This window comes from Globicephala melas, chromosome 4 (genome assembly GCF_963455315.2).
Source record: "Globicephala melas chromosome 4, mGloMel1.2, whole genome shotgun sequence".
Lineage (NCBI taxonomy): Eukaryota > Metazoa > Chordata > Mammalia > Artiodactyla > Delphinidae > Globicephala > Globicephala melas.
Genome location: NC_083317.1, coordinates 42400434 through 42418055, shown reverse-complemented (window position 1 = coordinate 42418055; position 17622 = coordinate 42400434). Strand labels below are relative to the sequence as shown.

The 17622-nt window shown below is 34.4% G+C and overlaps 1 protein-coding gene across 1 annotated transcript in view; it reads left to right on the top strand.

The window, feature by feature from the left end:
* PROS1 (protein S) overlaps positions 1–17622 on the top strand; it is a 57275-nt gene that overhangs the window by 21225 nt on the left and 18428 nt on the right. The window contains exons 4-9 of the mRNA XM_030860982.3: positions 6471–6557; positions 8460–8582; positions 8682–8813; positions 11744–11869; positions 14513–14634; positions 16228–16343. Coding sequence (XP_030716842.1) covers positions 6471–6557; positions 8460–8582; positions 8682–8813; positions 11744–11869; positions 14513–14634; positions 16228–16343 — 706 coding nt within the window. The remainder of the gene's footprint in view (positions 1–6470; positions 6558–8459; positions 8583–8681; positions 8814–11743; positions 11870–14512; positions 14635–16227; positions 16344–17622) is intronic.

Below are 17622 nucleotides of genomic sequence, written 5' to 3'. Positions count from 1 at the left end.
ATGTAAAGTCATGTAGATGAATTTGGAATGGTTCTCTTAATTACTATGTGACATTTTGTCTTTTAGTCTTTTTCATTTTTTTTGTCTTTCTCATAAAGAGTCACTGAGCTGATGCAAAGTTATATTTAGGTAACAGAATATTCTCTATAAGTACATGAATTTTCATGGGTTATCTTTTTTTTTTAACACCTTTATTGGAGTATAACTGCTTTACAATGGTGTGTTAGTTTCTGCTTTCAACAAAATGAATCAGTTATATATATACATATGTTCTTCATGGGTTATCTTTTAATGAAAGGAAAGATCTCTACACTCTCCAGAGCTTGTGACATAATTATCATTTAAATATTGATAGAAATTATTAACAACTTCCCACTTTGCAGCACCATTTCCTCATTTCCTACAATATCCCATCCATGTTTTGCCTTTGGATACAAAAGCAAAAGGAGTGAGGTAGCATTTCCATATCTAAAGAGATTAGATGATTTCAACTAAATGTCAATTAAAAGGCTACAGTTTGTTTTAAATAAATATAAACATATTTTATTAATATTTTTTGGAGACTTGTCAGCATTTCCAAAGAATGGAAGTGGAGTAGCATTTGTACACGTCTTTCTGATGAGATTCTCTATAGGTCCAGCCCACAGAGGTTTGCTCTCCCTCTTCCTTTGAGCTCAGAATAGTCCCCATCTGTGCATCTTTCTACCCCACTCTCATGCCAGCCAACGTGAGACTCCAAGGCCTGCAAAACTGAAAAGTAAATCTTCCTTGAAAAAAAAAAAAGTAGGAATGTACTCTGATATACAGTAATAAGTATGCAGTTTAGTGTTAATATAATTTAGCAAATAACTATTTCTATTAAACTCTCATTTCTCTTGAAATTTTAGGGTTTAATTATAGTTTAGGGTATTACACTTTGCTTTTGTTTTACTTCTGAATACCCATGCAGAGATCCCAGAGACCATCTGTAGATAGGGGACTATATATACCTTTCCCCCTTTCCTAGAGAGCCTTACATTGAATTGATGGTATGTACTTACATTTACCCTTCAGGACAATTAACAATATAAGAGCCCAACATCATTGGGAGAAGACCCTTTCTGAACCAAGTGCTCTTTTTCATAGTTCCTAAAATGGTTACTCTTCCCTTTTTTGAGTGTCCACAATGGTGTGAATCTTATTTTTGTGGCAAATCCGGAGTCAAGGAGACCCAGCTATAATACACTGCCTCTCATTTCACCCTCTCATCAACTGCAGGACATCGGTTCAATGGTATCTCTCTTTAGAACTCCATAGCATGACCCTTTTCTGTTCTTGGGCTGCTGGGTGTTTTCCAGTTGACTTATTATAATTTCTTTTTATTAATTCCAATCGAACATTTATCTCCCACAAGATCTTAAAATTATTTAACCTCTATGAGTTATAGTTTTCTAATTTGTCAAATGGATAGTAACAATTTACCTAATAAGTTTCTAGCAAGAAATAAAATGAGGTAATGTTTTCAAAGCACTTAGTAAAATATGTCATGCTAGTTCTCTTCATTTTTTTCCCCTAACTTCTCCTCTAGTCACATTTTCTTTTCTTTCCTTCCCTTCCCTTTTCTAGCTGCTAATAACAGACTTAAGCAGTTTCATTCAAATTTGGAAAGAGGATACTATAAAAATTATGTAGTGATATTATTTATGACTTTAGATATGAAAATTCAACAAGATTTTCTAAAAACTTTAGCTGTCATATCTGAGATATACATCCATGAAAAACATTTCTTCTTTGTAAAGTTATGCTTTGACTCCTTACTTTCTAAAGCAAAAATTAAAGGTTTATAGTCTTAAAGTCAAGAAAAGATAGACTATCAAGACTATTTCATTCTCTCCATTTTAGGTAGGAATTTAAATATTTTGTAATTAAAATAGACAATATTTGGCTGTTAAAATTATAAGCTTACATTAAAATATAGTATTCTTAGGTCCATGTAATGAGGCTGTGTTTCTGCAGGCATCAATACTCTGGAAGATAACGTACCTTTGATCACAGAGTACATTTGGATAAACATAAATAACATTTTAATACAACATTATGTGTTTTGGAAAAGTTAGATAAAATCTTTTTCTTTTTTTCCTTCCATTCCTCTCAACTGCCTCTGTTTCTACCCAACTTTCTCTTTTATTTGCCTATCTTATTTGGAAGCATGACAGAAAAGCCAAGTCCTAAAAAAAAAAATAATAATAATAATATGATGTGGACTCTAGTCTCAGACATAAAAATTTCTACTGTGTCGGTTTAGGAAACTTATTTAACTTTTGAGGTTCTGTATTTAACTTACACTATAACTATATTTTCTAACTTCAGAGCTGTTGGGAATATCACATAAGTATATGTATGTAGATAGATTTTTTTATGTCAAACTTTCTTCAGATGTAAAGTATTATTATTAATTGACTTATATAGTGAAACAAAAAATATACTTTTAAAAATATTTATTTATTTTATTTATTCATTTTTGGTTGTGTTGGGTCTTCATCACTGCACACGGGCTTTCTCTAGTTGCAGTGAGCGGGGGATACTCTACATTGCGGTGCGCGGGCTTCTCATTGCGGTGGCTTCTCTTGTTGCAGAGCATGGGCTCTAGGCACATGGGCTTCAGTAGTTGTGGCATGCAGACTCAGTAGTTGTGGCTCGCTGGCTCTAGAGCGCAGGCTCAGTAGTTGTGGCACACGAGCTTAGTTGCTCCACGGCATGTGGGATCTTCCCAGACTAGGGATCAAACCTGGGTCCCCTGCATTGGCAGTCAGATTCTTAACCACTGTGCCACCAGGGAAGCCCCAAAATATACTTTTTATTATGATATATTTTTTGATTCACATTTTATATTTTGGTCTTTAGTTACAAGCGTATGTGATGAATTCCACCGTTGAAAACACAAAAGAAATACTCTAAGTTAAGTCTTTCTGTCTTTTGATGTGTATATCCTGTAGGCCAGTGGTCCTAATTGGGGGGTGGGGGGAACCTTTATAATTTTGTCTCTGGTAAACCCAACAGTAATTTTACTAATTACCACAGCTCATGCTGGGAGCTCCTTACAGTGAGATAAGATCACCCAAGAAATTAGACCACTAATACTAACCCATACTTTTTGGCAGTGTTTGGATTTAGAGTTGTAAGTGTTCAGAAATCACATTAGTCTATCCATATACTGCACTGAAAACATGGAATTTGGGCAGAAATACCCTGCATTTCATTATATAAAGATAAGTTTTTAAGTTGTGTTCTTTTCCTTAGAAAATGGAATAAACTCTGCCATCTATGTTGGGCTTTAAAATATCACCCACTAGAATGGATGATTAAATTAATGGGAGAAAAACTTCTTGGAAAGAATGCTAAATTCTGAGCCAAAATGTAAACATCAGAAATAGTTTTTAGTTTCTAGTTCTTGCCAAATTGGTGGATTAGCTCAGACTGCTGACTTCTCTTAAAATCATCTCAAGAGAAACAATAGCATTCCAGGCACTAATAATAACAAAATAAAATGAAAACAACAAGAAATGTGAGAAACCCATGGATAGACTGAAGGCTGTTTGACCTAGTATGGGGACCTGGGGTTCTGACTGCTGAGGCAGCAGTAAGAGGACAGATTGGATAGTTAAAAAAGAACCTAAGCGTTCAAATCAAGCAAATTTTTAAAAGTACAACAGAGCAAGCCCTGAGTAACAAAAAATAAGGAAATAACACAAGTAGAGATAGAAATAAGTTAAATGGAAAACAAAAGAGAAGATTAACACAAGAAAATCTCATTCTTTGAGAAGGTAAAGTAAGGAAAGTAAGTTAGACTGACCTCTGGCAAGAATAATCAAGGAGAAAGAAAAAAAGGGAAAGAAGAAATGCCAGAACAAAAAGTGTAGGACAAAAAGGGGAAATACTATAAACCCAGCATAGATTGGATTTATAATCATAAAATAAAGATTATAAAATAAAATATAATCATAAAAAGTTACAAAATATGATCATATAATAATATGGATATAGGAACTGTTGTAGTCTAGAACCAAGATTTCTTTCTAGGATGTTCTGTCCTGACCACTGGAACCTCTCCTGAAAGTGCCTCTTTCTTAGGCTTTCCTCCCTGATGGCCCGAGTTTCTATTTCTATTTCCATTTCTTAGAAGAGCTTCTGCTTCAGGCTACAAAAGCTATGGCAATCTCTCTCCAACTCTCACCTTCCTACTCATTCTCTCCAACTTCCTCCATTCCTGTTGGGCAGCAAGAAAGAGAAGTGGGAAGGTAAGGGATCGGGACTGCACTGCTTTGGAATAGCCATGCAACTGGCTCTTCTCACTGTAATTCTAAATGCAGGTTTCCAAAAACACATTATCACATATATTAGTATGGACTCATATATAAGGTGCTTTATGGGTTAAACCTACTTTGTAATCTTGCCTGGGGTCCTAATCACCATATGAAGTCATTTCAGCTGAACCTCTAGCTTAAGGGTTTCAAATTTTAGCTGTCAGATTTGTCCAGAAGTGCAAAATGATGCTTTCTTACAAATGAGAATCCTAATGGAATGTTCACACTAGAATAAGATAATTCTGGGAGTGGGTGATTCAAGAGGAGGGACAAATGAATTCAGGGAAAGAATACTCAAGACTTAAGATTGCCTAGGTCTCACTGGGCCTCCAGAAAGACCACAATGATGTAAAGTATTGTTTCTATGGGAAAATATTATAACCTACTTTGGTAGGCTAAATAATGACCCCCTAAATATGTTCATGTCCTGTCCTCAGAACCTCTAATGTTACGTTAAATGTTGTCTTTGAAGATTAAGTTAAGGATCTTGAGATGGAGACATTCTTCTGTATTATCTGGGTGGTTCCAATGTAGTCACAAATGTTCTTAAACAAGAGAGACAGGAGGTCAGAGTTGGTAGTAGTTCATATGACAATGAAGCAAGAGTTGAGAGTGATATGAGGATGGGGCCATGAGCCCAGAAATGCAGGTGGCTTGTAGAAGCTGAAAAAACTGAGGAAATAGATTCTCCTTTGGAGTTCTAGAAGGAATGCAGCCCTAACAACACCTTAATTTTAGACCTCTGATCCCTGTAACTGTAAGATAATAAATCTGTGTTATTTTAGGCCACTGAGATTGTGTTTGTCACAAAAGCAATCAGAAAGGAATATACCCACTGACTTCAAATGAGCCTTTAAACCCATCTGTGATAAATTGCATTTTCCAAAGGTGGCTGCAAAAATATCTCCCATCTCACATACTCTTCTGCAATGTCATCTTGCCACTTCCCCAACACTATGTGGAATCTATTCTTTTCTCCCTCCTCCAAATCAGGGTGGACCCGGAGACTGCTTTGGTCAGTAGACTATGGTGCAAGTGATACAATGCCTCTTAAATGGCCTGGCAGCTTCCGCCTTCTTCCTCTTGCAAGCTAGGTACCATGAAAACAGTGCCACTTTAGGACTGCATACTCAGGGAAACTCAACCACATGGAGAAGCCCTGAAGCATGGCATACCATGTGGAGATAGAGATGCTAAGGAACCTGAGCTGTCAGACATATGAGTGAAAAGCCATCCAGGAGGTGGATCTTCCAGACCCAGCCACCCTGGCTGATCCCATGTGCAGCAGAGACAAACAGCTTAACCAAACCCTTTCTAAATATTTGATCCACGGATCATGAGCAAAATAGAATGATTATTTTAAGCCACTAATTTCGGGAGTTGTTTGTTACCCAGCAAAAGTTAACCAAAACACCACCTTTTTAGTGAGTTGGTGACTATCTGTCCAATGAACTGATATATATAATGTCTTCAGTGGCTATTAAGAAATGTTATGTTGTTGGCACTAAATGACCCCTGGTTAAAGTCTGTACATAATTTATCTCTATTATTTCAGCTGTTATTTCTGCCAGATTGCTATATCTAATTTCACAGAGTTCTAGTAAGAAATAAAATGAATAAAGTAAACCTGCTTTGTAATACTGAGGCATTATACAAATATTATTTTGTTAGTCTCTATGCAACATTGGAAGAATTGGAAGTTGCCTACGGCAACCAGAAACACTGACTTATTCTACTGACTTAATTATAGACAATTTCTAAATTAGGCTCTGGTCTATAGATTTGAGGGTGACTTTAGGTCTCTGCTACAGAATTAAGAACATAGATTTATGTGGCAATAAATTTCCCTGCTAATTCAAAATATTTTTCACTTCTGGCTTTAAGGTTCTTTTCCAAAGAGAAGCCTCTATAAATCTATTTTTCATGATTCTGTGTTTATTGCAATCTTGCTTGTAGATTTTTAATTTTTCAAAAAGGTGGATGGAAACATTTAGGATTGACGTTTTGAATGCTGAATCATGTAAATCTACAGAAGCATAAATATTCTACCACTTCGGATAATTTCTACCATGATTTCAGATCAAGTAAGTGTGTCTGCTCTAAGATTACACTTGTTTGTATTTACAGGTTGTCTTGGCTCCTTCAGAGCTGGATTATTCACTGCTGCTCGTCTGTCAACTAATGCTTACCCTGACCTAAGGAGCTGTGTCAATGGTAAACACCTCTACCATCAGTTTAAAAAACAAAACAAAACAAAAACCTGCAAGTAAAGTACCCCCATATAAATATAACTAATGTTTAAAAATCAACAAATGAGCCCTTGAAGGGCTGCAAGGCCCAGCAAGGAGGTATTCTCAAAATGCATTTGAAGGAATGTTTTTAATTTTTTTTTATTTTTATTTTTTTGGCCATGCCACATGACTCTAACACTGGATCAAATTGGCCAAATAATTATTTCTTTCAGTATTTATTTATTTGTTTATTATTTATTTAGTTTAAACTTTTTATTGAAGTATCATACATATATGTATGTATGTGTACAGCAATGTACATGAAAGATGAATTTTTTTCTTTTTCTTTTTTTTTTTTTGACCACATTGTGTGGCTTGTGGGATCTTAGTTTCCCCACTAGGGATTGAACCTGGGCCACAGCAGTGAAAGCGCTGAGTCCTAACCACTGGACCGCCAAGGAACTCCCTGAAGGAATGTGTTTTAGATGTAAATGCTGCTGTTTTACTTAAAATGAATTTTCCACCTAATGTTTATATTGAAGTGTTCCTTGTTTGCCAAGCTTTAGGTCATTGACTTCAGAATTTTATTCCCAAGAGCTTTAATTTGGCTGTTGTTGCATAATCATGTACTTATGACCAAATGTTAGAGTTGATTAATAGGTCAAAGTGGAACCACGTTTATTTTTCTGACTTTTGGCATCAACAATATAAATGTGGAAAATCTTGTGATATCAAATTAGCCTTTCCCCCCTGAAGTTCACATAAGGCCTAGTGATAATTCTCATAGAATATTTGTCTCTAGTTTGTCAATTTCCTGACTTACAGTCAGAGAGAAAAAGGTGAGATGGCAACATGTAAACTGGGATGTTTGTCCAGTGAATATTTTAAATGTAGCATTGGCATTATTGAGATATTCATTCATGTGCATTTTCTATAATTCAAAATTAGTTGTAACTACGCAAGTAAAACAGTTTGCCTAAACGTGTATATTTAATTCATACTTTATTTTTTCAATTTACCAAAGGACAAAAAAAAATTTGATAATTTCCTGATTAGCCTGTTTTCTGTCATTTTAACTAATACTGAATTTTCAAAAAATTTGATTTTATGAGGACTTTTTTGAAAAGTTCAGTAATTAGGTTTTAATTAGATTAAAAAATTTTTTTGTTTGCAAGTAACAGTTTGCTTTGCTAACATAAGCAAAGGAGAATGTAAAGGAAGGATGGAAGGAACTTGCAGATGAGCTAGGAAGGCTGGAGAAACAGGTGTGGAATCATGCAGGAGCCAGGGACCGTTGCAGTGTCTAGTGAGGTGAGAGTGACCACAAATAAGTCAAGACACAAATGGGCATATCATTTAAGATAGTGATAAAGTGCTGTGACATTTTATGAAGAAAATGTCCCTCCTTAGGAATCACAGTATTCTGCTACCTGTTTCCCAATGTCTGAAAACCATTTGACTAGAATTCTATTTATTTAAAGCAGGAGAATAAATCTGGTCCCTGTTATTCTATCTTAGCCCAATTTGGAAGTTCCAAAGTTTTCTATTGATACTACACTATTTCTATTGATATTGAGTAGTTTTATTGTTCTGCTTACCTCGTGGAATTGTTTTAAGGATCAAATAAGGTAATATATGAAAAGAATATTAAATTACAGTTATAAAGTACTGTATATATATGCAAATATAAAAGTAGCTCCCTTTTACAAAATATAAAGATTTGTCTAATGGATCCACTTTTCTTAATGAAAAAGTATTTGAAGGAATGAGTTGTAATTTTTTTCCATCGACCATAGGCTTTGTGCACAGGATTCTATTAAAGGGTGTATAATTCTATTTTACCATGGCATGTGGTAAAAATTAAATAGATATGTATTTCCTTCAGCCATTCCAGACCAGTGTAATCCTCTGCCATGCAATGAAGATGGATATATGACCTGCAAAGATGGCCAAGCTACATTCACTTGCATTTGTAAATCAGGTTGGCAAGGAGAGAAGTGTGAATTTGGTATGTACAATAAACCCAGCTGGCTCATCTGGATTGGCCTCCTGAAAAGTTCTCTGAAGGTTTTATTACTTTAAAAGTAATTTATTTCCTCCTTTTTAGATATAAATGAATGCAAGCATCCTTCAAATGTAAATGGAGGTTGTAGCCAGATTTGTGATAATACACCTGGAAGTTACCACTGTTCCTGTAAAAGTGGTTTTTTTATGCTTTCAAATAAAAAGGACTGCAAAGGTAAGAGTAAGAAGGTAGATTAAAAAGGTATTTACTATGTGAGAGCAAAATTCAATTAGAGGAAATCCCCCAGGAAATTCTTGGAAAACTCTTAGGTGGTAAGTGCTTGTAATAAGTATACATTATCATCTACCTTGAAACCTTGTGATACTATGGGACTGCCTTTGCTTTATTGTTTATAGAGTATTTTTTTACTCACAGAGTATTTTGTTGTCTTCTTATTGTGTGTGCATGTGTACATGCACGTGTTTTAATGAAGAATTTCATTATATGGTGATAAAATGAAGTTTTAGTGCAAGTCCTTGCATACTACAGTCTTTGCGAAATCGTTGTTTATCCTTTTTCTTCCAGACACTATAATATTATATCCTTTATTCCAATAAGATAAACGGTTTACAAATAAATCACCACAATCCTTAATAACTTCTTTCACTGTATTTTATATTTTCTTGTCAGAAATACCTTTCTAATTTCCAGTATAAACCCTTCATCTTGCACCTCATTTCCTGTTGTGGTTTTGAAAAAGATGAAGCTCTGGTTTTCCTTCTCTTTATACATCTAAGATCACATCACTGGTCATAACTTTTTTTCTTTTTTAATTTCAGACTTAAATAATTCCAGTCAGTTAGTTTAGCTTTTTAAGTCATTTTACTAGTGTATTTCTTTTTTTTTAAATTATGCTTCTCTTTCCCCCAAATTTTACCTTTCTTTTTTCTGCACAATGTCTTTTCCATTAGACTGCTTTAACTACCTTTACTAAATCTTCAAATATAAGTGCTAGGTACGTGGATGACTAAAAATGAAATTCTCCAGCCTGGAGTTAAATTTTGCCTTTAGAAAATGGGAGCAAGTTATTCTTTCTTCTCTCCTTTCCTCCTTCCCTTCCTTTCTTCCTTCTTTCCTTCCTTTTCTTCCTTCTTCCCTCCCTCCCTCTCTTCCTCCTTCTCCCCCTTCTCTTTTTTCTTTCTCCCACCACTTCTCCTCTTTTTGTGATGAAGTAAAAAATTTAGTAAGTTAAAATGTAAAGTTTTCTTTTTCAACTCTATTCATATCTGCTTTGGTAAATCCTTAAATTGAATTCATATTCAAGGAGTGGTCTGTCCCTCACTGTATTGTAGTGTTTAGTCTAGCATAGTTTACTATAATATCATTTGAAGTGCAATTGAGTGACTCTAAGGTGAACTGTATAAGCTAACGATTTATTATAAGCAGTTATCCAATTTCAGATTATATATGTTTCTTGTTTGCCTATTTGAAGGTGTTTGAGGTTAAAGATTTAGAATATCAATATCATTAAAACACCAGTTATAGAAAACCATTATAATGAAGGGATACCTTATGCATTCCACAAGCAAATAATACCCATTAAAACTTCTACATCTAAATACTTGGATAGTCTATACTGCTAAAGAATTTGTGATTTATATTTTTAATTAATAGGAATTTAATCCTTATCCATTGAGTTAATACACCTTAACAAAAAGTTCTCTTATAAATGAGTGTCTCTGATGATCAGGACATATGTTCTTGCATTCTTCATTTACATAGTCTTTTATCCATGATACCTAAGTAATAAAGTACAGACCTAGAAGAAGAATATGTATACAACTGTTACAATAGGGCCTTTGCTAAAATGTGGATATGGCTGGGATTAAGCTGCCAGTAAATGTGCAAAAATGCAAGAATAAAACTTTTCATCAGACATTAGATGTCAGTGTAGAGTCATAAAATGTACATGTTATAACCGACACTCATATGATTTAAATGAGTCCTTGTAATATGCCTCAAACCAAATAAATTTAGTCATATGTTTTTACTTTCTGTTGAAAATATGGATTTTATAGCTCTTTTTAGAAAAGTAAGTATTTTTTGAAGTAATTGTAGATTCACATGCAGTTGTAAGAAATAATAAAAAGCGATCCCCTGTACCCTTTTCCCAATTTCTCCCGATAGTAAAATCTTACCAAACTATAGTACCTTATAACACCCAGGATATTGTCACGAATACAATCAACATACAGAAAAATTCCCTTACCACAAGGAATTGATTCATTTATTTTTGTGCAGGTCATTTTAAATAGAGAAATGTCTGAAAATTTGGCTATTAGTCTGTGGAAAAATTAAACTATCAATATCAACTTTTTAGAGTAGAAAATATATTTTTCATTCTGAGCTCACCTTTCCTCAGAGAGTACAAATGAAAAGAGTTCACTAATAATTACACCTCTATTGAACTATTTCTGTCACTTGTTTTGTTTTTCTCACAGGTGCTTATTCAGTAACTAGTTCCAATCAATACTTCGTCTCCTACTCTACTATGTAATATAAACGCATCTGAAATTTCTGGAATAGTAATTTAACACTAAAATTTACGCTGAATTAGCTGCACTTTATAAGTACTTTAACACCTTACCCAATCCCATTTAAAATTTGAATCACTCTTGAATACTTTAAGCCACAATAGTAGTATGCAGATTTAGCTATTGTCCATTTCCAAAGGAAAGGTGTAAGACTGATGAGCCATCTCATTTTTACTGTTTATATTTGTGATAATACAGAGTAAATATGCTGTTAAGACCATATTTCAGAAACATGTATTTAAGAATACATATTAAGAATATGATGAGTCTCTTCTTCCATTTATTTTCATACTGTATCCTGGTAGATAAGAAAAAAAAGTGCTTTTTTTTCTTTTACGTGACTACAAAGGAAATAGCAACCATCAATCAAATTCCCTATGTATTTGTATAAAGAAGTCCTATTTAGTGAACTAATATATGATGATAGATTTAATATTTTGTTATTCCCAGGCCACTTTGTTGTCTCATTAGATATATTAAACTAGATCCAGGAAACACAAATCAAGGGGTCTTTGCTAGTATCTTCTGGTATGGGAAAAATGTTTTTTAATATACTGGTTTCATTTATAGATGTGGATGAATGCTCTGTGAAGCCAAGCATTTGTGGCACAGCTGTGTGCAAGAACATCCCAGGAGACTTTGAATGTGAATGCACTGAAGGCTACAGATACAATCCCGTATCAAAGTCTTGTGAAGGTAAAGTTCTGGTGGTGTCATTGGTGGTGAAGAGGGTGTTTGCACCCTGATTTGATGTGAGAAGCATTGGTTCTTTAGTAGTATGCAATCTGATTGGCCCTCTAAGCTGTATATGAATCGGAGACCTCCCATATATGATAGAAGCAAAAGAACACATTTTTTAAATTATTTATTTATTTATTTACTTACTTTTGGCTGTGTTGGGTCTTCGTTGCTGTGCACGGGCTTTCTCTAGTTGCAGCGAATTGGGGCTACTCCTCATTGTGGTGTGTGGGCTTCTCATTGTGGTGGCTTCTCTTGTTGCGGAGCACGGGCTCTAGGCACCCAGGCTTCAGTAGTTGTGGCTCACGGGCTCTGGAGCGCAGGCTCAGTACTTGTGGTGCACGGGCTTAGTTGCTCCGGCTTGTGGGATCTTCCCGGACCAGGGACTGAACCCGTGTCCCCTACACTGGCAGGCGGATTTTAACCACTGTGCCACCAGGGAAAAAACACATTTTATAATATTCAAAGATAAAAAGAACTTCTAGCTCTAAGGAAGAACACACGCACAAAAAGAAAGGCAAATTTAAAAATCATGTGGGTGTTACAACAAGGGTGGTTAGAAACCTTCGGTTTTATACCAAGCTTTTCAATGATTTTCTGTGCATATATCAGTGTGCCTTTTATTGTAAAATAGTAACTGACCTAGTTCTATTATAATTAAATACATGTAAAAGAAAGTCTCTTCATAACCAAATGATAACCAAGCTCTAAAACCTTAAGAAGTACTGATTAGTAATGTTAGTGCCTGTGGTTTTGGGAGAGCCCCTTGGAGCTTATGATTACTTCATTTGGCTCCAGTGGTGCTGCCATGTGTGCCTCAGGTAGCTTAGATGTGTTAGAGCAGGGGTCCCCAACGGCCGGGCCTACACCAGTCCACGACCTGTTAGGAACAGGCCATACCTAGAGCAGGAGGTGAGGGGCGGGTGAGCAAGCAAAGCTCCATCTGCCGCTCCCCATGTCCCTCCATCACTCACGTTACCTCCTGAACCATCCCCCCACCGTCCGTGGAAATATTGTCTTCCACGAAACCAGTCCCTGGTGCCAAAAAGGTTGGGGACCACTGTGTTAGAGAGATTTTTTTAAAAAGCATGGATATATATAAATTATCTCCTTTGAATTTTTTAAAATTTCAAAATGAATTTAATACCATGACTAAAACTAATCAAATCAATAATTTTTCTATTGTGGCAAAATATATATATAAGATGTGCCCTTTAACCATTTTTAAGTGTACAGTTCAGGGGCATTAATTACATTCACACAGTTATGCAGCCATTACCATATCTGTTCCAAAACTTTTCCAAACAGAACTCTGTAACTGTTAAGCAATAAATTCCCCCTCCTCCCTTTCCCAGCCCCTGATAACCTCCAACTTACTTCTGCCTCTATGAGTTTGCCTAAATTGATGATAATCTTAGAATAGTTTTGTTTTCAACTATTTGTACTCCTTTTGAGATTTTGATGTGTTATAACCTTATGCACTCACTGAAAAATATCCCCCCAACCCACCATTTCTACTCTCCCACCACTCCAGGTGGAAATTACTGTAGTAAGCCCTAAGCATTTGCAGACTTATTATTATCCAACTTCATCATCAATATTGTAGTTATATTCAACGAATGACAGATTTTTTTAAAAAGATGTAAATGTGAAAATGTAAATATATTTATATATAAATATATATTACTTTATTCCTCTAGTTATACTATTCAATTTTTATGGTACTGAGGGTTCACTAATTTGGGGAGGTCTATTTTAAGACATTTTAAGGGAGAACTTATATGCTATAATAGTATTTGAGTTTGGGAATTTTCAAAGATCACAGGGTGTATTCATCAAAAAGGTCAAGGATTGTAGGTAGCTAGCTCTGAAGTGTACTTTAGCTGAAGTATCTTATTACAGCTTTTCAAGAATGATTTTCTTAAAATATGGAGTAGGAACAGGGACCATATAGAAGATTTCACAGTATGGGAGGTAATAGCACAGTGAGGTTTTTTGTTTTTTTTACATAAGAAATAAATATATGTCCTTAAATTTATTGTCGCCAGTAATCGTTGCATTATGGAAAGTGAAATTTTCTTGATATGATCATTTAATCTCCAATTACATTAACCTTCAATTAAAAGGGATCTTTTCTTCCTTTCCCTTCCCTATCTTCCTATCCTCCCCTCCCTCCTCCTCCCCTCCTCTCCCCTTCCCTTCCCTTCCTTTTCTTTTCTTCAAAGCAAAGAGTTAAGAAGTAGTGTCAATGGAATTCATATGATCAGATGTGACAGTTACATGGAGATTCTCAGTCTTTTTTTCTTCAAAATCATAAAATTAGTATAATTGTTATATCTTTATTAATTATTAATTACTGAGAGTTATTCATTAAATTTGTTGGTCAGGTATATAAATAGAAATTACACTTGTAACTCACTTAAATTTCCATGGCAAGTGATTTGTGATTTGATGTCAAAGGAATGTGATTTGATGTCAAAGGAATTTCTTTCACAAAGGATTTATTATCATTGATTATCTCATACTAAAATCAACATAGTCCTTCTTCTGTGAGATTGAACATTTAGGAGATATTAAAATTTATGTTCTCTTTTACCCCAGATGTGGATGAATGCTCTGAGAACATGTGTGCTCAACTTTGTGTCAATCACCCTGGAGGTTACTCTTGTTACTGTGATGGGAAGAAAGGATTCAAACTTGCTCAAGACCAGAAGAGTTGTGAGGTAACATTTTGCAAGGCTAACCTTCCCACCTCTTTTTTAAAATGAAAGAACCAGGTACTTATTTCCACACAGTTGAGGTAAATCAAGAGAATACAGATGTCTATTATAACTGCTATAGTTCAAAGCAGGCTATGAGTCACAGTCCATTTTACTAATTTTGGTCATGTAAGTGGTAAACATTGTGGATAATTAGTGACTGGATTAAAAAAAAGAAAAGCTGCAGGGCCACAGTTCAGAGAGTGCTCATCTGTATAGCCTGTACATTTATAAAATGCAAAGTGTATGTTTATTTAAGAAACTAAGAAAAGCTGAGGTTTATACTCCTCTTTGTGAGAAAAAAGTCTTTCATAGAACTTTAGAGAAAACATTTTCCAGTGTCTGCTTTTCTTTATCTCACTCTGACAAGTTTGATCATGCCGCAGGCATGTTAGTACTTGCAAGAGTGCTCATAAAATCTCAGGTGGAAACAACTCTGTCAGAGTAGGATTTAGTTGGGGTTTAAGTATATGGAAATTCAGAGAGGTCAATTTTGTTAATTTGTATCTCTCAAAATTGCTTTTAGTTACTAAGATTCAATTCATAATTGATCCAGAAATTGAATGTTGGGGGTAGGTTCTAGTTCTTCTTCCATTGTAATAAATAGATCAACATTTGAAGCTCTTTTTTTTTTTTCCTAAATAAGGATCACATGTTAGTGATCTTTAGTCAAATTCTTGAATCTCTTTTAATTTTTAAAAGTTAAAGTGAAATTTCAAATGCTTATGAAGCAGATAGTAAAAAAAGCCCTAAACTAAATAATGATTTAATCATGAATTTACACATACCTCTTTATCTGCTACCCAGAGAAAGCTGTGTATGTCCAAAAAATGTAACATTTCATGTTATGCCACCTACTTGGTAAAGAAAGGTAAGGTAAGCTAGTTGGCATACGTAATAACGTTGGTAGTACTTCATTGGACTGTATTGTGTTCATGTCTATTTCGTAATTTGGTTTTCTATTATTTCAGTATTTGTTGTAGTTACACATTACCATCTACCTTGGAATAGATTTATGGAAGTTCTAAGAGGAAATGAGATATTATTTCTGGACCTAGATTTAATACAGTGCTGTTTACACAGTTCCCCCCAGAATATCCCTGTATGTATGCCCAAGAACTTCTCCCTTAAAAACCTTTCCATTTTAATATTTGTTTTTGCTCTTAGAAGGAAAAAACCTTGATGTTACATCAGATGACTCTAAATCACTTTTTTTTTGGTGAATTCCTTGGAGATTACAGTGATATCTTACTTTATATTTAACCCATTCCGGTTTTCCAGCATTCCCTTTACTATTTAGATAGCAAATTTTTGCTCAGAAAAATTTTGGCTTAATTAAGACTTTAAAATGTGTATTCTTGGAGATTATACTGATGGGCTATACAAGGAAGTAAAAGATATTGCTTTATTATTACCATGGGTGTTCTTAATTTATTTTAGTGTATCACAGAGGATACATTTGACAAGAACACTAGCAAATAGAGAAAAGATGATACCCTGACACAAACACCAAGCAGTAACCTATGCTTTTTGTTTGTTTTGTTGCCTTTTCTCCAGGCTGTTCCAGTGTGTCTTCCTTTGAACCTTGACAAAAATTATGAATTGCTTTACTTGGCAGAGCAGTTTGTAGGGGTTGTTTTGTATTTAAAATTTCGTTTGCCGGAAATCACCAGGTGAGGTATCAATGTCAATGATAATTTCTAGAGATAAGCAGGTCAGGACATAAGAAAAGAAGTGACTGAAAGGTTTAAAATGTATGAAATTTTATTATCAGATAAGTTAGGTATATTATCAGTCAGATGATATGAGGTACCCCAAAGTTCATTTTTATCTTTACACGTAATTTTCATGCTTGAATCATTTGGGGTCGTTCTAGGCTGATTTTCTCCAATGATCATTTTATCTTAATCCATAGTTCTTCCTTTTCTAGTGAATACATATTTACTAAGAAGCTGGGAAAGTAGATTTAATGTATTTGTGAAATTTTCTTTCTTTATACATGTTGTTAAAAATTAAGTAAAGAGAAATATTCAAAATACTGCTTTTAGAATATAGTTATATTCATAATTATTAAGGAAACTATATATGATTGCTTAAGTAGTATTTTAAAGGAATGCATCGCATGATTTTAGTTGACTATCTGGGTACTTTATCTGTCGTTCCTGTAGTTAGGCTGACTTTTGGGAGGGAGTAATTTCTTCTATTTTTGAGTCATGACTAATTATCAAATTTTCTCAGAGCCATACATTGTTGGAACTAGGAAAAGAATTTCAGAATTTTGTTGGAATAATGGAAAGGAAACATTTGAGACTGATTATAGAGTACAAATTTTAAAATATTTTAATTAGATAAGCATGAATATTTAATTCATTAGATATATGAGTGATTATTCATTAAATAATTCAACTCAATCCATAGAAATTTTACCATTCAGGAACATTGAAATTTATTCACTGATTTAATTGTGCTCTTTTGACACTCTCGTTTCCCCCAAGTTGTGGTTTTCCCCTTTAACATCTCAGAGCAAATAATATCTTCTAGTGATTTGATTGTAGACAACCTTTCCTTGCTATGAGAGTAATGAGAATGAGAGAGGAGAGTTCATTATTACATACCTTCAGGCACTTTCAGAGGTATTCATTTTTCACAATTCACAAATGCTTGGGCTGTAACATTGGATCAAATTGGATCAATTATTCCTTTCAGTATTTATTTGTTTATTATTTGTTTAGTTTAAACTTTTTATTGAAGTATTATAAATATATATATATACACATAGAAATATACATGTATCTTACATGTAAGCTTGATGAATTTTTATAAGCTGCCACCTGTGTAACGAACACAAAGAACAGCTAACACTTTTATATTTATTTTTTCTTTTTTTGCAAATTCCTTCAGCTCTGTTTCCCATGATCAAATACTTACCCTACCCCAAAGTTAGCAGATTCA